Source organism: Rattus rattus, chromosome 5, assembly GCF_011064425.1.
Source record: "Rattus rattus isolate New Zealand chromosome 5, Rrattus_CSIRO_v1, whole genome shotgun sequence".
Taxonomy (NCBI): domain Eukaryota; kingdom Metazoa; phylum Chordata; class Mammalia; order Rodentia; family Muridae; genus Rattus; species Rattus rattus.
In genome coordinates, this window is record NC_046158.1 from 5,205,520 (window position 1) to 5,229,331 (window position 23,812).

General features: G+C 51.4%; 2 protein-coding genes across 7 annotated transcripts in view; one reads left to right on the top strand and one right to left on the bottom strand.

The window, feature by feature from the left end:
- Ptpa (protein phosphatase 2 phosphatase activator) overlaps window positions 1-9,462 on the bottom strand; it is a 30,630-nt gene extending 21,168 nt beyond the window's left edge. The window contains exons 1-2 of one of the 2 annotated variants that reach the window (XM_032902852.1): window positions 9,176-9,460; window positions 704-801 (exon numbers count right to left, since the gene is read on the bottom strand). In XM_032902852.1, coding sequence (XP_032758743.1) covers window positions 704-801; window positions 9,176-9,206 — 129 coding nt within the window. In that variant the 5' untranslated portion in view covers window positions 9,207-9,460. Of the gene's footprint in view, window positions 1-703; window positions 802-9,175 lie in introns of both variants that reach the window. The other variant, XM_032902853.1, reaches the window with a different exon arrangement.
- A 99-nt stretch (window positions 9,463-9,561) lies between these two features.
- Window positions 9,562-23,432, top strand: Crat (carnitine O-acetyltransferase). Of its 5 annotated transcripts, XM_032902851.1 has the most exons (15): window positions 9,566-10,173; window positions 11,584-11,720; window positions 12,375-12,638; window positions 15,322-15,440; window positions 16,583-16,636; window positions 17,084-17,249; window positions 17,437-17,611; window positions 18,394-18,572; window positions 19,056-19,156; window positions 20,045-20,164; window positions 20,252-20,374; window positions 20,471-20,606; window positions 20,929-20,991; window positions 21,778-21,915; window positions 22,581-23,432. In XM_032902851.1, exons 2-15 carry the CDS (start codon window positions 11,694-11,696, stop codon window positions 22,794-22,796), a joined length of 1,881 nt encoding a protein of 626 aa, XP_032758742.1. In that variant the 5' UTR covers window positions 9,566-10,173; window positions 11,584-11,693; the 3' UTR covers window positions 22,797-23,432. The 5 variants fall into 5 exon arrangements, with proteins under 5 accessions (XP_032758739.1, XP_032758738.1, XP_032758742.1 ...); XM_032902848.1 differs by having other exon boundaries at window positions 9,562-10,173; window positions 20,252-20,606; XM_032902850.1 differs by lacking the exon at window positions 11,584-11,720.
- Window positions 23,433-23,812: the final 380 nt, after the last annotated feature.

Sequence of the window (23,812 nt, forward strand, 5' to 3'; positions counted from 1 at the left end):
ACTTCAGACAGTACAACAGAGATGGCAAAAGGGCTCCATCCATATGGCCTTTGAGCAGTCAGAGAGACTAAGGTGCTTAACCTGGTGACTAGTCAGGAAAGGACAAGATAGCCATCTGCAAATGTCAGAGGGCAGGCTTGTGAAAGAGGGACAGGTTCCTGTGACTCTTCCTACTCGATGGAGTAAGGCACATGGCTGTGGCATGGATAATCTGTCGCACAAGTCCTCGTGCCTGCTGTCTGTGCAATTGACATTCTCTGTGGCAGCTGCAGACCTAGCGTTAGTGCCTGAATGGAGCTGGGCCCAAATCCCTTCCTGAGAATTCCAAGTGGTCTTTCTTTTTTTCCTCAGTTTTGGACTGTAAGCCTGAGTCGTCGTCTTCTGCCCACCATCTGCCGCTCCCAGGACACTAGATCTCAGTTCCTAACTATTATTAGTATGGCCATGTTCCGACCGAGGTGTCCACAAGCGAGTCTCTCCCTCTGTTACACTGGCTCTTAACACCTGTGGGGTTGTAAGCAAGAATTAGCAGACGCCTGTGAGTCCAGTATAACCTCAAAGGAGCGATGAAAGATGTAACCAGAGTGGGATGGCAGTCAAACCTTCCTGATGTGCAACTCTGTGCACCGCCTGGGAGGGAGGGGACGCTGGCACCCTCTCATCCCTCCACAGTCTGACCGCCCAGGTGCAGGCACCACCATACCTGAGAGCGCTTCCATTTGCCCATATCTGGGACTGTGTGGATCTCCTTTTTTGGAATGATGAAGGTCGGAGTAGCTGAAGGGGTCTCTTCTGAAGAATCTTGATGAAGAAAACGAAAAAAACAAAGAGGTAATTAATCCCTGCCTCTAGGTCCTCCCTGTTTTTTTGGAGGTAGGGTCCCTCTATGTAGCCCTGGCTGGCCTAAAACTCTGATGTAGACGAGGCTAAACTCAGAGCTCTGCTTGTCTCTACCTCTCAAGTGCTGGGATCAAGGAGTGGGACACCATACCCAGCTCTCTCTTTCACACCCCCTCACCCGCCAGACAAGGTTTCTGTGCAGCCCTAGCTGCCCTAGAACTCACTCTGTAGCCCAAGCTGGCCTTGAACTCAAGGGATCTGCTGCCACTGCCTCCTGAGTGCTGGGATTAAAGGTGTGCGCCTCTACGGCTGGTTCTGGCTCGCTCATCCACCCCCCCCCCGCCCGGAGCTGGGGACCGAACCCAGACCCAGGGCCTTGCGCTTCTTAGGCAAGCGCTCTACCTACCACTGAGCTAAATCCCCAACCCCTGGCTCGGGCCATCATCACACACACACACACACACACACACACACACACACACACACACACACACACACACACACCCGGGAGCTGGGGACTGAACCCAGGGCCTTGCGGGCCTTGCGCTTCCTAGGCAAGCGCTCTACCACTGAGCTAAATCCCCAACCCCTTTGGCTCGCTCATTTTTAAGCAAGACCCCAGTCTTTGAGTTCAGGAAAAATCTAGCCAAACCTCCCAGCTTCCAGACTTTCATTGAGGAGGAGTGAAAAGGCCAAGCAGACCAGGGAGGTGACTCAGTTGGTAAAGTGCTTGTCACAAAGAACGAGAACCTGAGCTTAGATCCCCATATACACGAAAGAGCTGGGCACAGGCACACACACAGCTGCAGCACTGGAGAGGCACTCAGGGGCACCCATGGAGCACACCAGTCAGCAAGCCCAGCTGGAGCATATGTTCCTGGTTCAGTAAGAGACCTTGCCTCAAAAAAGCACGAGGACAACATCCAGAACCGATCTCCGGCCTCTGCTGCACACATCCTGGCACGAATAGAAGCACAAGCACACACACAGTGACTGGCAACTTTTCTAACAGCCCCTCCTAACCGGACAACATGCGTTAAAAGTCAAAGCCAAGCAGGCACTGTGGCATACACCTATCATCCACGCACTTGCCTGTAGTCTCAAGATTTGAGAGGCTGAGGCAGGAGGATATCTCCAACTTGGAGGTCGGGCTGGGCTATATAGTAAGTTCTAAGGTAGCCTGAGTCTGTCTTTAAAAAAAAAAAGAAAAGAAAGAAACGTTGGCCTTTATACCTCCACAGAAAAAATTAAAAAGTACAAACTGCAACTAACAGCGGAAAAAATCATCAACATAACCAAATAATCAAAAGGAAATCATAAATTACTTGAGGTCTTTTTCCAGGTAAGGTTAGAAGATCAAAACTGTGTGGCACTAATGTGAGGAGGGAGGCAGGGCTCTCCTGGGACATTCGGAGGTGCCACCTGCTCAGGCTGCTGTGGAGCAGCGCCACTCTTCTTCTTCAGGTAAAAACTGCAAACAGTGGCCATGGGGCTCAATGAGCATTTTGCCCTACAGGTGTGGTCAGAGAAACAAAAATACGCCCAAGGTCCTTTGCTGCATAGAAAAGATTAGAAACACCCCAAATATGAACTGTAAGGTCACAGGACCTGGGCATGTACCCAGATACAAACTGTAAGGTCACAGGACCTGGGGATGTACCCAGATACGAACTGTAAGGTCACAGGAAGCTGATGATGTACCCAGATATGAACTGTAAGGTCACAGGAAGCTGATGATGTACCCAGATACGAACTGTAAGGTCACAGGACCTGGGGATGTACCCAGATATGAACTGTAAGGTCACACTACCTAGGGATGCACCCAGGTAATGGAAAGCCCTGTGACTGTTTTTCTGCTTTTTCAATTTTGCTTTTATTATCTTAATTTTTAAAAGATATTTTATTCCCAGGCAGTGGAGGTACACACCTTTAGTCTCAGCACTTGAGAGGCAGAGGCAGGTGGATCTTTGTGAGTTCGAGGCCAGCCAGGGCTACACAGAGAAATACTGATTCAAAAAAGACCCAAAAATTTAAAAAATTAGTATATCAATCATATTGATGTATGTTATTTATGTGTCTAGGCATGTGTATTCTATGTGTGTCTCTGTGTATGGCTATATGCATGTCATATTAATGTATGTTATTTATGTGTCTAGGCATGTGTATTCTATGTGTGCCTCTGTGTATGGCTATATGCATGTCAGGAGACCAAAAGCGAGCCCCTGGAGCTAGAGTCACAAACGCAGTCAGCCACACAACCTGTTCCCAAGCATCCGACAGGTCGTCTGCAGAAGACCCTAATCCGCTGAGCCATCTCTCCAGTACAAGTCTTCTTTGTTGGTTGTTGTTCCCCGTCCCCGCCCCCATTTCCTGGTATACACATATATACAACACATACAGAGTTTCTCAGTGTAGTCCTGGCTGTCCTTGAACTCTGCTCTATAGACAAGGCTAGTCTTGAACTCAGAGATTCATTTGCTTCTGCCTAATGCTGGACTTAAAGCCGTGCCTAACCCAGATTCTTTTTGTGCTTGGTTTTGTTATTATTAAAGACCTATTTTTATGTGTATGAGGTTTTACCCACATATACTCAGGAGAAACTAGTTAGACATATACTCAGGAGAAACTAGTTAGACATATACTCAGGAGAAACTAGTTAGACATATACTCAGGAGAAACTAGTTACACATATACTCGGGAGAAACTAGTTAGACATATACTCGGGAGAAACTAGTTAGACATATACTCGGGAGAAACTAGTTAGACATATACTCGGGAGAAACTAGTTACACATATACTCGGGAGAAACTAGTTACACATATACTCGGGAGAAACTAGTTAGACATATACTCGGGAGAAACTAGTTAGACATATACTCAGGAGAAACTAGTTACACATATACTCAGGAGAAACTAGTTAGACATATACTCGGGAGAAATTAGTTAAGACATATACTCAGGGGTTGGGGGATTTAGCTCAGTGGTAGAGCACTTGCCTATAAGCGCAAGGCCCTGGGTTCGGTCCCCAGCTCCAAAAAAAAAAAAAAAAAAAAAAAAAAAAAAAAAGACATATACTCAGGAGAAACTAGTTAGACATATACTCAGGAGAAACTAGTTGACATATACTAGTTAGACAGGAGAAACTAGTTAGACATATAAGGAGAAACTAGTTAGACATATACCGGGAGAAACTAGTTAGACATATACCGGGAGAAACTAGTTAAGACATATACATATACTCGGGAGAAACTAGTTAGACATATACCTCGGGAGAAACTAGTTAGACATATACTGAGAGAAACTAGTTAGACATATATGAGAGAGAAACTAGTTAGACATATACTCCGGAGAAACTAGTTAGACATATACGGGAGAAACTAGTTACACATATACCGAGGAGAAACTAGTTACATATACTGGGAGAAACTAGTTACACATATACTGGAGAGAAACTAGTTACACATATACTGGAGAAACTAGTTAACATATATGGAGAAACTAGTTACACATATACCGGGAGAAACTAGTTACACATATACCGGGAGAAACTAGTTAGACATATACGGGAGAAACTAGTTACAAATATACTGGAGAAACTAGTTACACATATATACCAGGAGAAACTAGTTACACATATACTGGGAGAAACTAGTTACACATATACTCAGGAGAAACTAGTTACACATATACTCGGGAGAAACTAGTTACACATATACTCAGGAGAAACTAGTTACACATATACTCAGGAGAAACTAGTTACACATATACTCGGGAGAAACTAGTTACAGACAGTTGTGAGCTGCCACACAATGCTGGGAACAGAGAAGGGAAGGGACTGGAGCCTCGCACATCAATTTGCTAATTCTGGTGGCTTTTGTTGTGTTTGGTTTTTGTTTTTGTTTTTTACTTATTCTATGTATGTATTTTATTATTGTTGTTAAAGGTGAACTGTGTGTTTCATTTTCCCTGAAACCAGAAGCCCTCCCACAAATGTTTAAAGGCTTAAAATAATGTTGATGGCTTCCCCTTCCCTGGCCACTACAAGTTTGGTCATGCTCCAGTGAGTATATGAACTGGACTTTCTTTCTTTTGGGAGGAGCACGGGAGATGGGAGGGGCAGAAATGGGGGGATTGGAAGTGTATGATATGAGATTCCCAAATGATCAGTAATTTATAAAAAGCTATGTAGAAAGAAAGTCTACATGTGTTGAAATTATGCAGCACATCACTAAATCACCACTGGACCAAGAAACAAATCACAAAACAAATAATGTTTTGAACTGGATGAAAAATGACAAAGTGGTATATCAAAATGGTGACCACAGAGCTTCGAGACCTCAAATGCAAGGACAGTCAGCACTTGGTAGAGTGGGAGGTCTGCTCCAGCTCCTTTAGTGTGAGCATCAGGATCCTCAGATGCTCGGGTCCCATGTATAAACTGTGTCCTATTCCAGTGTGGCCTCCACATCATCTCCTCTGTATGTTAAGATTATATAGTGCTTAATACCCAGTATAATGCCACAAAAGTAGTTTTCCTAACATACCACTGAAGTAATGGTAAGAAAAGAACCTGCATTTTGGTCCACACTTGGTAGAATCCATGGTTGCAGAGTTCCCAAGAACACACAGCTAACTTAGGTGAGAGGGATCCAAATTAAAACAGAACCCAGGCCCTCTGAAAGAGTAGCCGGAATCTGAACCTCTGGGCCATCTCTCCAGTGCCTGTTTTTGTGGTTTTAAGAGAGGGTTTCAAACAGGCTGACCTGGAATCCACTATGCTGCCCAGACCAGCCTAAAACGCATGGCAATGCTTGTGTTTCTGCCTTGTTGAGTGCTAGGATTACAGGAACGAGCTACCACAGCCAGCCAACTTCTTCACAGTTTTTCCCCCCAAGACAGGGTTTCAGTATGTGGTCCTGGCTATCCTGAAACTCATTCTTATAAACCAGGCTGACCTTCAACTCACAGAGATCCACTTGCCTCTGCCTCTCAAGTGCTGGGATTAAAACTATGTGCCACCATTGTGTGTGTGTGTGTGTGTGTGTGTGTGTGTGTGTGTGTGTGTGTGTGTGTTGGGGGGGGCTCCTTTTTTTTTTTTTTAAGGTTGTTTATTTATTTTATGTATATGAATACACTGTAGCTGTCTTCAGATACACCAGGAGAGGGCATCAGATCCCATTACAGATGGGCCTGAGCCACCATGTGATTGCTGGGATTTGAACTCAGGACCTCTGGAAGAGTAGTCAACGCTGAGCAGTTTCTCCAGCCCCTCCCTCTTCATAGATTTTAAAAGAAATAAATATCTGTATCACAGGCATAGGAAGGACATCTGCATACTAACAAGTGAAGAAAGTCCAGTTTTTAGTATAATCCCACTCTGGTAAAAACAGCCTGCCCTGCTACCCTCCTCTAAGGCCTCGTAAGCACTGAGAGCAGAAAAGCCACAGGGGCCTGCAGCGGCTCTGCATGTGGCAGCCTGCTTGGAGAAGTCCAGGGCATTTGAAGACCTGAGGAAAGCTAGAAAATGAGAGAAGAGCAAGATAAACTTCCTGGCCTTGGTAGAACCCAAAACTAAAGGACAGGGATGGGAGGTGGGGGGCAGGGAAGAGGAAAGGTTCTGCAGGTGGAGTCCAGCAACCCCACCCCCACCCCACAAACACCTTTTCCCACAGTCCCATCCAAGCCCTTCGAAAAAGTAAATTGCTACTTGAAGTAGGAAGCTAAATAAAAACCTTTGAAACCAGCCTGGTGAGCTCACCACAGTTTATAGGGACACATTTTATGGGAAACATCCTCCCCATCCCAAATAACCAACCCACAAGCCAATCAGCCTACTGGATGGATCACTGGGATCAGTCCTCCTGTACAAGACCTCTTTCCTGCAAGAAACTGCCCTTCAGACACTATTTCACAGAGAAGGCCTCTGGGCCTGGCTACATCCCCCAAAAACAGTAAGTCACTGTGAGGCAAAAGAGTAAGTCACTAAAGAAAGGCAGTCAGCAAAAATACACAAACCCAAATCAAAAACAAACAAAGGATAAAGCCTTCAGAGCCGAGGCTATAAGAGGAGCACACTCACAGCCTCTCCAGTCTCAGGGAGACTCTGACAAGGGACCTGCATTGACAGGTAAGATCAGAACACCAAGGGTTTTATAACCGTCCCTTGAAAACACCCAAAGTAGCCAGTAGTTAGTGATGAGCAGTAGCATCACTACAAAGTGGGTGGAGGCAGAAGGACCCCCATTTAGCCAGCCCTGGGCACACAGTGAGACCCTGCCTCGAAACAAAACAGCTAAGCATGGTGGCCTACACTTGTAACCCCAGCTCTTAGAAGGGGAGACAGGAGGACCGGTACAAAGTCAACCTTGGCTATCAAGATGACTTTTAGCCTGGTCCAGGGACCTTGTGTCCAAAGCACAAGCTGGATGCAGTAGTGCAGGCTCCAGCCCAGCGCTCAAAAGGCAGAGGCAGGGGCATTTCCGGGCCAGTCTGGTCTACACAGTGAGTTCTAGTCCTAGACAAGTTCTGGATATGTGGCGAGTGCAGAGAAGAGAGCCTGTCTGGGGATGTCAGGAGAAAGTGCCAGGGATTTATTTGGAATACAGTTTTTTGATACCTGTCTCAAAAAAAAAAAAAAAAAAAAAAAAAAAAACCACCCACAACCCCCAAGAGTGTGCTGGATTATCGCCTCACACGTGGATGTGAGTGTTTGCATCGGTGAGTATTCACCACACCCAAACACTGCTCACAGTCAAACGCCCACAAACCACAACTCCAGGAGGAAAGTTTGATAACCTCACTTTAAAAAGTCTTTTTTTCTTTTTTTTTTTCCGAGCTGGGGACCGAACCCAGGGCCTTGCGGTTGCTAGGCAAGCGCTCTACCACTGAGCCAAATCCCCAACCCCACTTTAAATTATTTTAAAACTACATCTGTGTGTGTGTGTGTGTGTGTGTGTGTATGTGTGTGTGTGGCACACGTATGGATGAGCTACAGTATGTGTGTGGAGGTCAGAGGACAACATTCAAGTCAGTTCTAGCCTTCCGCTTTGTGTGTTCCCGGGACCAAACTCGGGTTGCCAGGCTTGGCAGCAAGCACCCTTACTGAGCCACACTCTCCTCAAATTCAGTCTACTAAAGGACACATGTGGTGACTTGTCATATAGTCTGTGTAACTCAAAAATGTCCACAACCACCCTGAGGATTTTTTTCCCCCTCCAGTACTGGGTTCTGGTCCCCAACTTCCCTTCCCTACTGATCTTCAGAGACACTCATTCATTTCAAAAGGAGTCTGACTGCCTGATAGCTACTATCTCTTGATGTCAACACTAAAATTGATTAAGACACATTCATAGAGGTTTTGTATAATTTAAAATAAATGTCTGGTTTTGAATTCCACTGTGCTCATCCATTTTGGGGTGCACGGAAAAGGTGCCTCTTTTGATTTTCAAATTTTCTCCCTCTTGAGACGTTACACAAAATAGGAAGTGTGGTGGAAGAATCGTCAAACACTTTCAAAGTATGAACCGGTCAGGTCCTTCTGAACTACACGGAGTCAGCAAACAGCTTTCTTCTCCTCCAGAAAAGGGGGTCTCTATTGGAGCATCTGGCCTGTATGTCTGCCCTAGATACTTAAGATGGACTACAATGAGGCCACGGTGTAAACAAAAGTTAAAACGATGATGCCACCAACCCTCTCATCTTGCACAGACTGCCTTTTTAAATTAGTGGTTTAGACACCCCGGATAGTTTCTCTCAATTAACTCTGCAGATACCGAAACCCTCGGAGCCAAGCCTGCAGGACAGAGGCCCCGGGGAAGGGAGGGAGGGAGGGAGGAAAGGAAAGAGATGCAGGGGGGCTGGGGATTTAGCTCAGTGGTAGAGCGCTTGCCTGGGAAGCGCAAGGCCCTGGGTTCGGACCCCAGCTCCGAAAAAAAAAAAAAAAAAAAAAAAAAGAAAGAGATGCAGGGTGGGCAGGACATGGAGGAGGCTGGCGTCCGAGTGAGACCCAGGTCCACCCAAGCAGAGTCTCATAAAGAACCCAGCCTCCTGGATCCCACTCGCCCCGACCCCAGGCAACCCTGCCACCAGGTCAAGAGCTTTTTACCTGAAGGCGCTCTGCACCTCCCCACCGCTCTGCCCGCCCGGCCCCCGGATAAGCCCCGGGCTCCCCGCGACCGGTCGCCTTCCCCGCCACCCGCCTGCAGCCCAGGGCTCTGGCCCTTCAACTCCCACCCCCAAGGCCGTCAGCTTCACCTCCTCCGTCCCTCCATCTCCTCAGACTCCCAGAGCCACACCCCTTTCCTACCCCGCACGCCCGGGCCCTCCAACCGTCCTACCTGGCGGCGGCTGCCGCTCGCCCTCGGCCATCTTCTCCGTCAGGAGCCGGAGCGGATGCTCGCGGTTCCCTCTCACAGTTCACTCCACACCTCTCCCCGGCTCTACCCAGCTTCCAGCAGGGAAATGAGCGCTGGCCCGCTACGACCGGAAGCCGAGAATTACAGACACTCCTGTGAAGGCGGCAGCCATGCCGGAGCGAGGCACTCAGGGAGCATGCCCACCAACTGTCGTCTCGCGGCAGCCGCACCGACAGAGGCAGCGGCCATTTTGGTGCGGGGCGCCGGAGAGCATGCGCACTAACGGCTGCCGTCCGCAAGCCAACTGCAGATCTGGCAGCCATATTTGTGCGGGGCGTTCGTTGGGTTATGCGGGGCGTTGGGTTGTTTTTGCTTGCTTTGGAAGGGATGATGAATAGGTATGGCAGCAGTATTTTTGTGGAGCAAGGCCACCTGTCATCTTTGTGCATGGCTCAACCCAAGTAATCAACATAGTTGTGTTCTCCTGCCACTCTAAGAATGACGTTCAAGGACACCGGTCAGACTTGGACACACGCGCCCGCCTCGACAGCTTAGGTAGCTTTTGGAGGCGGAGAGCGCGAGCTGGGCAGTGGCTACCGTTGTGACCCCGTGACGGAAGCACAGTGCCTGGCTGCTAACCGCTGAGCTGGAGGTCCATCTCCACAGGCCCCTCCCTCTGTGACTTCGCCCAGGCTTGGGTCCGCCCCCGGCTCGCGGCTAGCGGCCGGAGACTGCTACCCATCAAAGCTCCGCCCCGTGAGTCCTGCCCGACCGGCAGCCCGCCGGGCCCGGTGGCCGCGGGGCCGCCTCTACTGGCTAACGGCAGTGACTCGGCGACCTTGAACCTAGAGCCCTAACCGCGAACCCACTGACCCCAGCACCCCAGCAGTGGCACAGAGTTTACCCAGCGTGAGGGGCGGAGCGGACCCAGTGTCCGCAAACAGATTGGGACAATGTTAGCTTTTGCTGCCAGAACCGTGGTGAGTACGCCCAGAAGGGCCCTGGACGGGATAAGACGGGCGGGCCTCGGGCAGCAGGGTAGCAGCGGTCAAGAGAACCCCTACACCGGCTGATAGGGTGCAATCTGCAAGGTGGACAGAGGAGACCAGGTAAGGGGTGGGATCGAACTCAAGACCCCTGGCACTCAGTGTCAATGACCCAGAAGACTGAGAAACCTAGGTTCAAGTCTTTTGCACCTTTACACTCCCCTTCTCCTTCATGCTCTCCGTTATTCGGACTCAGACACCTGTCGGGGGCTACCGGCTAAAGATAGTTCAGCCCTAGGCTGTTGCTTCTGCCCAGACTAGAGCCACTTTCCAAGCCTACCCAGTTGCTCAGTCTCTTTGAGTTCATCAGATGCTCACCCTCTCCCATTGCGTACGGCTAAGAGGACCTCAGGTGGAGACTAGTACTGAAAAATCTCTAAAGCAAGCAGGAAGAGGCAGGAGGTGGCAGGAGGCAGCAGGCAGCAGCCGGCAGGCAGCAGCTTGGCATCCTTAGCTAATGCCGCCATCCTAATGGTGAGCTCCTGTCCTCTCTGACTCAAGTTCTGTACGGCTGTGAACTGTACTGCCCCGTCAGACACTGGGTTAGTAGCTAAGACTGAGATTCTTCTTGGAGTCCTAGTAGCACCTGAGACCCTTCTCGCCCTGCTCAAAAGCTGCACCCTATCCAACAGACTGCTTTTACATCATCCCCTGGGACCACCATACTGGCATAACTAGGGAGACTGAAGCAAGGAGACAATCAAATCCCATGGCTCTGCTAATCAAATTTAGCCCAACCCACAGACCAAGTGGGTCCTTTGGGTTATTATTCATACCAAACGTACAGAAGTACTGCTGGCCCTCATATCTCCCCCACTTTTGATCCCAACCTGAGTGATCCAGAACTCATTAAAAAAACAAAAACAAAAAAACAAAAACCACCAAAGGTCCCTAGGTCTGAAGGGAAACAGATAGGCAGGTTTGTGGCAATCGTTGTCCACTAGTAACCATTTCCTGGCATCTGCCTTGCACCATTCCTAAGCAGGACTGATTTCAGGGCCACAGGTTAGCAGCCAGATTCTTTCCACCCTCAAGCCAAGCTTTCCCACTTCAAAAAGATCTATGAAGATTTTGACAGGTGGATTTTTTAATACCTCTTGGCTTGCCTCCCTGGCGCTGGGCCCATGCAAAGAAGAAAAGAAAAAGTTCCAGGTTTCCTCTTACTTCCGTGCCCACTTCCAGCCCACTTACCTGCCCTGCTCCTCCTCTCTGGAGGCCAGGGAGAGGTGGGGCAGCATCTGCAGCCCAGCGGCTACCACTGCTCCAGCCTCAGATTCTATGTTAGTGGCTACTGCCTCACAACTCCTTCACGCCTGAATTGTGAATCTTGTCTTCTCTTTCCAGTCCAGGCAGGTGGCTGCTCTTGCTAGTTTCTGCTCGTCCAATTGGTAGCACAGTTAGGCTTAGAGATCCAGCCCAGGCAGACAGACAGGGCTCACATCCTCAGTCCTGCCATGGAGGACGAGCAGCAGAGAGAGAAGGTATGGAATGGCGCTTCTGCCGCTTGCCTGCCACTGTGCCAGCAGCCTGGGCCCTTCTTGTCTTGCTTTCTTTCACTTCCAGAGTCTCCTGGACTTCTTCCCCCGTCTCTCTCTCTGCTACCCTCATCCTCCATGCCAGGCCACTCAGCTCTCTTGCTACAGCACTACCCACACCCCTTACCATCGCCCCACAGTGAAGAGAAAGCACAGAGGCTGCAGCCTCTCCAGAGGTGCTGTCCCCCGTCCCCCACCCTGCTCGCCTGTTTCCACTTCCCTCCTATTTCTCAAGTGGGAAGTAGGGGTTGGGAAGTTGGGGGCTTCGGCTTAGAGAGCCAGCTGCCACCTCTGCTGGCTGATTTATCTGCCCAGGGCAAGGATGATGGGTCTTGTGCATCCTGACAGGTGGGAGGCCCCCTTGCCTCTGCCACCCCAATAATGTCATTTATCCCACCCCAACTCTTTCCTAGCCTTCCTGTACCTCTAGGCCCCTGAGAGGCGGGACTCCTACATCTTGAGGGCTGGGCATCCAGGGCAGGCACCACCCATAAAGCTGTCGTTGCCCCAGGGGGGATGGCATATAAGAGCCTGGGACTATAGTTTGGAAAGAGCTGTGCTCAGTCTGAGAGAATGAGTAGGCTGCTCTGCATCCCGCAGGTGAAACCCCTGGGCCTCCTCAAGCCCTCCTCCTTGATGAAGGTGTCTGGTCGCTTTAAGGCCCACCAGGATGCACTGCCACGGCTGCCTGTGCCTCCACTTCAGCAATCCCTGGACCATTACCTCAAGGCACTGCAGCCCATCGTGAGTGAGGAAGAATGGGCTCACACCAAGCAACTGGTGGACGAGTTTCAGACCTCAGGGGGTGTAGGGGAACGCCTGCAGAAGGGATTGGAGCGCAGGGCCAAGAAAATGGAGAACTGGGTAAGTGAGATGGCAGCATCTTGGCAGTTGCCTGGGGGCCATGGGTCCTCCAGAGCACCCCTAGAGCTAGGGGCATGCAGGGAGAAGGGCGTTAAACAGGATTGCACATCAACTCGTGGAGTCATGTTCAACAGAGGAATTACTGGAGAGTTTGGAAAAGGTCCTGCTGGCTGGGATGGTGGCTGTGTGGTAGAGCATTTCCCTAGCATGTGTGAGACTCTGGATTCTTCAGGGCTGAGGGAAAAGAGGCAGAGATAATGGGTGGCAGTGTCTGTCCGAGGGAGGGCAGGAGGGAATGGAGCAGCAATGTGGCTCGCTTCGGGATGGAGCCTGGGCTGCAGTGTTCAGAGCAGGGTGGGCAGGCAGGCAGAGGAAGAGATGGAGACTTGAGCTTGTTGGAACAGCCTGAGGCAGGCAATTTGTGTCAACCTGAGGTTGCTGTACATGATCCTATGTCAAATCGGTTAAATTAGTTCAATTTAACCGATTAGACACATCTACACTGGTACAAGGTACACATTTCTATATTTACATTATACACAAAGATTGCGCCAAAACAAAAAAAGAGCCCAAGCTGCTGGGGAGGAACAAGGGCAGGAGCCAGGGCAGTGAAGAGGCTGAGGCCTTCACCTAGCAGGGAGTGTCGTGCCCTGGGCCTGGCACAAGGAGACAGAGTCATGAGGTCCAAGGTTGTTTGGAAGACAGTCAGTGGCACTTGCTAATATAGTGGGCCTGAGGGTGGGAAGTCCCCTTTTAAAATAAACTGGGAGGAAGAGGGTTACCAATATGAAGCTCTAGGAAGAAGCTGGCTGTAGGGGACAGCTGGGTGAAAACAGTCACCCTCAGTGTCTGTGGCCCCACAGATGCCAAGAGCTACAAAAGTGCAAGTCCCTTAGGGAGTTCAGCATCTTGGTCTCGCCTAAATACCTGTTCCCAGGGACCCTAAGTCGTCTCCAGGGGATGGCGATCTAACACAGCATAGTCGCTGGGTGAATAAGTATGCTGATTTATACAGTCTAAGATCATTATCAAAAAGGGGGAGTGGCCTGTGCATGTAGCATGAGTGAGGTTTTTCTCTTTCAAATGTTGTCCGTCTGAGCTGGTAGGGTCTGTAGATGCAGTCTCCGCAGGAGTGGAGCAGCGGATCCGGGCCAGCCGCAGCAGGAAACAGGAAGTACCCTGGGCTGCGGGCCTCTGGAGTCTGGAGCCACATGTGGAAGTGGGAGCGAGGTGGGAGTTGTTAGGGACAAGCATTTGCCGAGCCTTAGCGTGTCAGGGCCTTTGTCTGTTGAAATCAGAATGCTGGCCTTAAAAGGACCTTAGAGATTCTGAGGTCTAGTAGCTTTCATTGAGTCAAGGAATCTTTGAAGCCAAAGGCTCTGACTAGAGTTGGGGCCATCACAGGGCCCTTGAAGCATTGCTGCCTCTGCCAGGGGTTGCCTTCTCTGCTTGTCTAAACTGTAGTCTGCAGTTCCTGCAGATGTGAAGGCCCCTGGATGAGAGGGAGCCCTTGTCTGTCTGCTTCCCACCACTGAAGAAGCTGAGGCCTAGAGAGAGTAGACCAAAGCCCACATCCTCACAAGAGCTCGCAGGAAGACCCTAAGATGTACAGGAAGGCCTGCATGCCTCAGGGGTCCAGTCCTTGGCTATGAGTCAGCAGATGGCAGTCACTTGTTTACCCAGCCTGTGGCAAGTCACCCTTCTCTCTTACCAAGGCCCTGGGTGAGTGGCCTGATGCCACAGGCTAGCCACTGTATGTTATGTAGTGCCATTCTGCTGCTGGTTGGGATGGGCGTGGGGCACATTGGGAGGCCTAGGTCTTGAGGTTTAGGAACCTATAAGAGATAGGGTATAGCATGGTGGTACATGTCTAGCACATGGGAGATATGTGTGCAGATCTCTGTGAGGCTAGCCTACTCTGCAAAGCTCTAGGCCAGCCAAGGATACATAGTGAGACCAATAAAAATAAAATAAAAAATAGGTGGAAGTTAGAAACAAATACCTACTTACTGGGAGTGGTAAAGAGCACTCAGGCTGCAGGGCACCAGTCGCACTCTGCCTATGGCTGATCCCAAGAAACCCCATCCATGGGACAGGAAAGGACCCACCCCCGTTCTCACCATCACAGTAAATTACCCCCTTAGACTTGCCCTGATTTTGAGATGAAAGCCAGTGTCCTCCTAGCCAAAGGCTGGTGAGGAGCACCAGGCCCACTGGGTGGTGTGAGGCTCCTTGGGTAATTTCTAGCTGGATGGAAATGGTTGGAAACCCACTTGCTGTTTTATCTACATATCTAGGGATGTATTTCATGTACTAGTGACAGGAGAGTTGTAAGATAAAGTAAGGCTATAGCTCAGAGACGGAATGTGTGCTGGTTAGCGTGTGTGTGGAGTCCTGGGTCCAAGCCTCACTAGCACACAGAAAGGACTAGAGGAAAGCTGCTCACTGGCTTATTCCCTTGCCAAGTTTGCTTTCAGTTTTTTTCCCCAGCTTCTTCTCTTAGCAGTGCTGATTGCACAGGCTCAGGGGAAGATGATGGTGAAGGAGGTAGGGAAGGGGACCGTGAACCTCAGCATTTGCTGGGAGTCTGTCCTGCAGAGAGGCCAGAGGATCTCCTTGGTCCTGGGGAGGAAGAGGACCCGAGGTGCACCTCCTGATCAGTTCTACTCTGGTCCTTGTCCAGCTGTCCGAGTGGTGGCTCAAGACAGCCTATCTCCAGTTCCGCCAGCCTGTGGTCATCTACTCCAGTCCAGGAGTGCTGCTGCCCAAGCAGGACTTCATGGATCTACAGGGTCAGCTCCGGTGAGTGAGATAGGCACAAGGCTGTGCCTGTGGGCAGGGCTCTGTGTGTTTCCAGAACCTTCAAGTCTGTACCCTAGGAAACTGGAAAGGCCTTGGCCCTGTGCTTTTACCCCACCAACAGCCTCATCTTACAGATGGGGAAACCGAGGCTCAGAGCAGTGAGGGAACCATCTCCCATGGTCACAACTCAATTTAAGAGGACAGGCTTCTAGTGCCAGGGTGCTGTAATCATTCACCCGCCAACCATGCCCTGAGTCCCTCCCACTCTCCTCAGCTGGCCACACAGTGACCTTTATACACAGTCCCCTTTTCCACATTCAGCCATGTCACCTGCCCTGGCCCCTGTTCCAGTCCTACCAGAGATAAAAATACTAGCAGCAGGCATCTCCTGCCCAGGAACCTGCCACTCATTAGTGGCACCAGCTTCTCTTAAAGAGACCAGGGCAAGAACAGAGAGGAACCAGGAGGGGAAAGGAAGTGTGGCTCAGTGGTCGAGTGATTGTCCAGCGTGCAGTAGATCCTGGGCTCCACACACACAGATAATAAAGGGACCAGGGCCTCCTGTTTACAGATGGGACTCAGCCTGGGTTCTCCCACATACAGGATAAAATACCTTCATTTTACATATCTTCCATACTGGGACGGGGATGGCCTCAGACATTGGGAGATAGTTGGTTTGAGCCAGGAAACCCTGAATAGCCCAGGGAGGAAGAGATTGCCACCAGTGTCATGGGGACACGAAGACTCAGAAAGAGAAAGGGGAGGAGCAGCAGGGATACTTGGTCCCCTTAACTATTTCACCAAGGTAATGGACCTCCCCATAAGGGGTGCCTCAGGCTGCCCCCAGCCCATGGTGGGACTCAGTCGCCACTGGCCTCTCATCCTGCCATAGTATGCCACTGCTGAGACACCCGGTCCTTTCAGGCCCCTCCCGCCAGCAGCATTCCCCACTGCAGACAAAGAGCAATTCAAAGTGTCTCATGCTGCGGGTCCACTCTGAGCTCCTTAGGCGTCCTCTGAGAGGGAGTAGTGATTCTACAGGTCCGACCCTTGGCTGATCCTTCCACACTTAGCAGGCATCCCTGTCCCAGGGTCCTCCAGTGAGTGTCCACATGGCTTCAGATCTCTGTTTTGTCCTCCAGGTTTGCTGCCAAACTCATCGAGGGTGTATTGGATTTCAAGTCCATGATTGACAAGTGAGCAGCCCTACCCGACCTGAATACCACCCTTGCCCATGCCTGCCTAATACCCTGGCGCTAGCCCTGAGCACCCAGTGTGTCATTGCAGACACTCTGCAGGCCCATGTCATTCTTACTTCCTGTTGGCCCAGCTTTGGGAAGGGTTGAGGACAGTGATCCCTGAGAGTGAGGACATTTAAGTCCTCTGCTCCAGTTCCTGGGACTTCTCCTGGTGACCTTGTCATCCCAGCCAAAGTGGATCACAGTTGCCTGTGACTAACAAACCCAGATAAGGGACAAAGGCAGTTTGTGAGTGACTCATACGCAAGACTCCAAGGCCTCAAGACCTGTACTTTCACCTTCAACCCCTGCCGTGCTGATCCAAGCAGGACTAGCAGGTGTCTGTCTACCTTGGCTTCTTCCCCATTCACCTGCCCAGTAGCCCCTTCCTGTGTCCTCCCACAGCGAGACGCTGCCAGTTGAGTTCCTGGGAGGACAGCCACTGTGCATGAACCAGTATTATCAGATCCTGTCTTCTTGCCGTGTGCCTGGCCTCAAGCAGGACTCAGTGGTGAACTTCTTAAAGTCAAAGAAACCACCCACACATATAACCGTGGTGCATAACTACCAGGTGGGCACCACTGCCCTGTCTGAGGGGCCCTGGCCCCAGCCCTACACCCTCCCCTCCCAGCCCAACTCCAGCTCCTCCCTGGCCCAGGCTGTGCTGGTTGTGATTTCCATTGCCAAGGTCAGGAGAAGCTGGTAGCCATCCCTGCCTGAGATCACTCAGCCCCTCTCTTCCCTGTCTGGCGTCACAGTTCTTCGAGCTGGATGTGTACCACAGTGATGGGACACCACTCACCTCAGATCAGATCTTTGTGCAGCTAGAGAAAATCTGGAACTCCTCACTGCAATCCAACAAGGAGCCTGTTGGCATCCTAACCTCCAACCACCGGAACACCTGGGCCAAGGCCTACAACAACCTCATTAAAGGTACTTCCAGGGCAGTGTGGTTTCTTTGACTTCCTTACATGCCACACAGGTCCAGTCCTGAGCTGGGGCAGTCACCGTTTTCATCAGACCCTCTCAATTGGAGCAGGTATAATGGCCCATTTTATAGATGAGAAAACCAAGGCTCAGGTTGACAAAGCCAGTTTCTCCCTGTGAAGTAGCAAGTTGGATTTAGACAAGTGTTTTGGCTGAGGTACCTTTTTCCATACTCTCTGCTCCCAGAACCAATCCCATCAAACCCCATGCTGGCCATGCATGGTCAGATGGTTTTGGTGGACTGCCAGCCAGCTCTCCAGACTCTTGGACTTCTGCTTTTTTTTTTTTTTTTTTTTTTTTTTTTTTTTTTTTTTTAATTTATTTACTTATTATATATAAGTACACTGTTGCTGTCTTCACACACACCAGAAGAGGGCATTGGATCCCAATACATATGGCTGTAAGCCACCATGTGGTTGCTAGGATTTGAACTCAGGACCTCTGGAAGAGCAGTCAGTGCTCTTAACCGCTGAGCCATCTCTCCAGCCCGACTTCTGCTTTTCTATGTCTGTAGTGTGCCAGGTGTTGGGCCCTGCCCTTTGTGGTACGGGGCATCCGTGTAGGGATTTGTTGAAGGCAAGCTCTAACTGTGCATCCACAATTCTGCGCATGCCCTGAAGGCCCCAAAGGTGGGGACGTCTCCGTCTCCAGAGGGGCATGAGGCAAGAAGAGCCCAGGGCAGCAGACAATGGCTCTTTAGTTCCCTACGCTTACCCCAACTCCTGCAGACAAAGTAAACCGGGAGTCGGTGAACTCCATACAGAAGAGCATCTTCACTGTGTGCCTGGACAAGCAAGTGCCCAGAGTCTCAGACGACGTCTACCGCAGCCACGTAGCCGGCCAGATGCTTCATGGTGGTGGCAGCAAGTTCAACAGTGGCAACCGCTGGTTCGACAAGACACTGCAGGCAAGTGAGGACCTAGCAGGGCCATGGCCCCAAAGCTTGACTCACTGATGCTTTGAACTTCCTGCCCCTTCCCTAGGCCCAGCGTCCCCAGCCTCCTGCTTATAAAGCAGGCAGGAAGCAAGGAGGCTGGATGCTGCTGTAATTACCAGGCAACCAGCCTGTCATTACCAGGCCTGCTTGCCACTGACACCCTCAGCAGAGCCCTTTAGCATGTCAGACACTGTCTGGGGTCAGTGTGGTGCAGTCTGGGTATGACTTTTCCTATGTGCTCTATACAGGAGCAAACTGCTGGGGTGAGCCTCTGAGGCTCTGCTCTCAGATATGTGAGCACAGAGTGCTCGTGTGGATCTGCGCACAGCCTGGAGACCCTTCCTGAGGGTCTCAGGGGCCCTTCCTAGGAGACCCGCCCATATGGAGAGCAGTGGGTCAGGGAGCTCCTGCAAGAATCTGGGGCTGACAGGAGGGGTCCTTTCTCGTCCACAGTTCATTGTGGCGGAAGATGGCTCCTGTGGGATGGTTTATGAACATGCAGCTGCAGAAGGGCCCCCCATTGTCGCTCTTGTGGACCATGTCATGGAGTATACGTGAGTATGCTTCCAGCCTCACTTCCCAGTTCCTAGTGGCAGGTGGCATGCAGGTGACAGACTTGTAGAGAAATGTTATTGTCATTTGAAGAACAGAGTCAATGTGTCTCTCTGTTTGTCTATTTTTGATTTTTTTTTTTTTTTTTTTTTAAAGACAGGGTTTCTCTGTGTAGCCCTGGCTGTCTTGGAACTCACTCTGTAGACCAGGCTGACCTCAGACTCAGATCTGCCTGCCTCTGCCTTCTGAGTGCTGGGATTAAAGGTGTCGTACCACCTCCTGTTTAGAAAGGTTTTTTAGGGTTGGGATTTAGCTCAGTGGTAGCTCACAACCATCTGTAAAGGATCCGCAAGGCCTGGGGTTGAAGGTCCCCAGCTATATAAAAAAGAATAAAAAAAAAAAAAAGGTTTTTTAAAGGTTTGTTTCGCATTTTGTGCATATGGCTGCTTTGTCTGCTGTGTCCCTGCCCACCAGGACCTCTGGAGGAGCAGAGCAGCCAGCACTGCTGAGCTGCAGGAAGCTGCAGAGCTGTGGCGTTTTGAAGTCTGCCTCTAGCCCTACCCTCCCAGCTTTGTGGCTTGGACCAGGGCTGTTTCCCTCTGGCCTCTTCTTTTTGTTTTTAAACAGAGTCTCACTATGGCTTGATGGCCTACAATTCCCTAACTGATCTAGGCTGGCCTCAGACTCAGAGTTCACCTGCCTCTGCTGCTCTAAGGGGCAGGACTGCAGGTGTGCACCACTCCACCTGCGTCCATCTGACCCTGAAAGCTAGAGTGCACCCACAATCTTGGAACCCCTGAGGTGGGACTCCTCCTCCCACCGTAGTCTCAGGGATGCACTCGGGCTTCAGTGACACCGGCATGAGCCACGAGCCTCCCTGTCCCATGCAGAAAGAAGCCTGAGCTTGTGCGGTCCCCTATGGTACCCCTGCCTATGCCCAAGAAGCTGCGGTTCAACATCACACCTGAGATCAAGAACGACATAGAGAAGGCCAAACAGAACATCAGCATGTGAGTGCAGGCTGGGCCCGGTTAGGGGAGGACCAGCCATGAGGCTTCCAGGTGCCTGTTTCTCACCCATGTCTCCCGCATCTCCAGCATGATCCAGGACCTGGACATCATGATGCTGGTTTTCCATCACTTTGGAAAGGACTTCCCCAAGTCCCAGAAGCTAAGCCCTGATGCCTTCATCCAGATAGCCCTGCAGCTGGCGTACTACAGGTGTGCCCTGCCTGCTCACCTGCCCCGCCAGAGAGGGGAGGGAGGTACAGGCAACCCTGCGGCAACGGGACATACTGAGATCCTCCTCCCACCCAGGATCTATGGACAGGCGTGTGCCACGTATGAAAGTGCCTCTCTGCGCATGTTTCACCTGGGCCGCACTGACACCATCCGCTCCGCCTCCACAGACTCGCTGGCCTTTGTCAAAGGCATGGATGACCCCAAAGTGCCGGTGAGAGGTCTAGAGCGAGGGCCATGTCCTTTCTCTCCCGTTCACTCTCTCTGCAAATGGATTGCACCTCTATGGTATTTCAGCTCCAGTGGGCAGAGGGAGCCATGAATTTAGTTCTGAGCTTTCTGACCACTGAGGCAAAACCATGCATCCCTAAGAGATGCCAGCCTCTGTCCACAGTCACTGCGGGTGTTGGGCTCCAGAGAATGAGGAGATGGCAATTCAGTGCTTGCTGCGGTGCTGAGCACAGAGCGAGCTGCTGAGGTGGGAGAGGGACAGGAAGGACAGGGCTTCAGCTTCCTCTGTCCCCACCCATCCCCAGGAGCAGCAGAGGGTGGAGCTGCTTCGGAAGGCTGTGCAGGCCCACCGAGCCTACACCGACCGCGTGAGTGAGCCCTGCTCCCGTACTGCCCATTACCTGTGTGTCCGTCTTCCTGTCCCTCCTTCGAAGAACTGCAAATCTATTCTAAATTAATAACCCCATCTGAAAGTTGGTAAAACTAGGGCCATCTTCGTAACCGCCTTGGTCCAAGTTCCATGGTCACAGTGAGCACAAGGCTCTTGGATCTTGTGTTTCCTACTCTCTCTGGAGGCCCAACTCTGGCTCCTCTCCTGTTCTCCAGCAGTTGAGGCTAAGCCAGGGAGGTGGTGGTGTGGTCATCAGTGTGTGGCCATGCCTGTCATATGGGGTGCACATTGCCCATGTCGCACAGCAGATGCAGACAGTCCTACCTGTTAAATGCATGTATAGACATAGCGTGTATAAGCCCTGCCCTAGTTACATGCCACACACAGGCACTGATCGTGTGACATGCACTCTCCAGCTCTTCCCTGGGTTTTTTTTCTTTTTTCTTTTTTTTTTTTCCGGAGCTGGGGACCGAACCCAGGGCCTTGCGCTCGCTAAACAAGCGCTCTACCGCTGAGCTAAATCCCCAACCCCTCTTCCCTGTGTTTTAATCCTGCACTGTCCTGCCTCCCTGGGCAGAGGTCTGCCCTCTGTAACCCAGGGTTTCCCCATCTGAGAGGTGAGGACAGTCCTGCCCAGACACCTGGTCTCATGGTTCTAAGAGACCAGTGTCTGGAAGGGTCAGCACTGTCACAGGTTCCCAAGGAGGGCAGGGATGCCCTGGGACCCTGCAGCACCTGCCTTTGACAGTTCTCCCACCCACAGGCCATCCGAGGGGAGGCCTTTGACCGGCACTTGCTGGGTCTGAAGCTGCAGGCCATCGAGGACCTGGTGAGCATGCCTGACATCTTCATGGACACCTCCTACGCCATTGCCATGCACTTCAACCTTTCTACCAGCCAGGTAGGCCACTGGCCTGGGTGTCCCAGAATGGTGGTGAACAGACCCATTGGCAGGGGCTGGGGAGACAGCTAAGAGCACTTGCTGTTCTTCCAAAGGACCAAGGTTCAGTTCCCAGCACCCACAACTACCTGTAACCTCAATTCCTGGGGCTATGACGTCCTCTGCTGGCCTCTGTGGGCACACACACACCTACACTCAGGCACACACACACATGAAATATAATCTTTACAGCCCACTGGCAGCTGGACCTTATCAGTGATGTGGTCCACACATGTCATCAGAGGCTCAATGCCAAAACAACTGGGTTCCCAAGCAGGAGCTCGGGGTAGGGACACTGTAGTAACAAGGGTGGGAGGCGTAGGCCTCTTGAGAGAGAGAGAATGTTCCATTCACTCACTGGCCAGCTGTAACTGACTACCTATAAGTACCAGCTGGCATGTTGGGTGCTGACGCACAGCTGAGACAAGCCACAGTCCCAGGAAGCTCAGTGTTTATGGAGCACAGGCAAGGAGACAGGCATAGCCTTGGGAACACCACTGCTCCCTCCAGGAACGTGAAGGAAGGCTCACCCTGTGGAGAAAAGAGCACAGGAGAGGAGTAGATGCAGAGAGGCAAGAGGGCTACCATAGGCCTGGGTATGAAAGCTTAGATCCTGCTGTCCCCAGGTCCCTGCCAAGACAGACTGTGTCATGTCCTTCGGACCTGTGGTCCCAGACGGTTACGGCATCTGCTACAATCCCATGGAGGCCCATATCAACTTTTCTGTGTCAGCCTACAACAGCTGTGCTGAGACCAACGCTGCCCGCATGGCTCACTACTTGGAGAAAGCTCTGCTGGACATGCGCACCTTACTCCAGAACCACCCCAGGGCCAAGCTCTGAACCCAGGCCCAGGCCTGCCCGTTCCACAGCCAAACCCACTTTGGAATGGACTCCTGCCATGGCTCGGCTCGCACTCCCTTGGCTCCCGTGCCCTCCAGGCTGACTGAGCCAGATAAGCATTCTCTAGCAGGGCCCCGAGGTCCAAGCCAAGTGCCTTCCAGGCCCTGTCCTCAGCACCTGCTGTAGTATGTGCAGGGCTGAGCCCAGAGGCTGAACAAGACTAAGGCCCGGGTCCCCAGCATATCATCCATCGATGTGAATCATGGGGAAGGGAACCCGTCCAGCCCACCCCTCCTCAGCAGAGGCTGTGAAGAGTCCCTTTCCTCAGCCCTGGCCAGTCTCTTTCATCTCCACAGCCAAGCCAGAATCTGTCTTCATGAGGAAATACCCAAGGACCAGGAGTCAGAGGACTATCTATCGATGAGGGCCTCAGCCTCTCCATAGTAAGGGTTAAGGGACACCTGAGGCCTAGCCTCCACCCTGCACCTCGAGGTGCCATCTCCCAGCTGCCACCCTCTGGTGACTCTTGAGCCCCAGACTTCCTGCTTCCATTCAGTGTGGTTCTTGCTGCAGTCATGGTTGCATAATGTGATTCTGCCAGGTGATCAATAAAGGGAAGAGTGCTGGTGAAGTTGATTCAGCTGAGGGCAAGTAGGGCAGATGCCTGGCCTTGCCATTCTTCTCCCTGCCTGTGTTCAGGGAGCTGGTATCCAAGCAGGCAGTGGGCCAGCAAGCTCCCAGAGAAACATCCTTAGGCTCAGAGCTATGAGAACTGAGGTGCTGAGCCAAGGATGTCACCAAACCTTAATGGCCGCCTACCTATCCTGGTTTGGGCCAAGTCCCATGGTTAGTGGAGTGCTATGGATCTGGTGTGGCACTCACTCACCAGCCCAAAGCCGGTGCAGCTGCCCTGCACTGAACTCAACAGGATGGGTAGTGGGTAGAGGCTGCGTCAGTACAAGCAAATGCTGACACCTGTTAGAGGTTACATGTCCTGCGGAAGTCCTGGGTACATA

What these genes read in the sequence shown, in the direction of transcription:
- Crat (XM_032902848.1), top strand. Translation starts at nt 11,694, where the DNA reads ATGGAGGACGAGCAGCAGAGAGAGAAG. An exon ending in CCGTGGTGCATAACTACCAG is followed by an intron (nt 17,250 to 17,436) that starts GTGGGCACCACT and finishes CTGGCGTCACAG; the next exon opens with TTCTTCGAGCTGGATGTGTA. An exon ending in ACCGAGCCTACACCGACCGC is followed by an intron (nt 20,992 to 21,777) that starts GTGAGTGAGCCC and finishes TCCCACCCACAG; the next exon opens with GCCATCCGAGGGGAGGCCTT.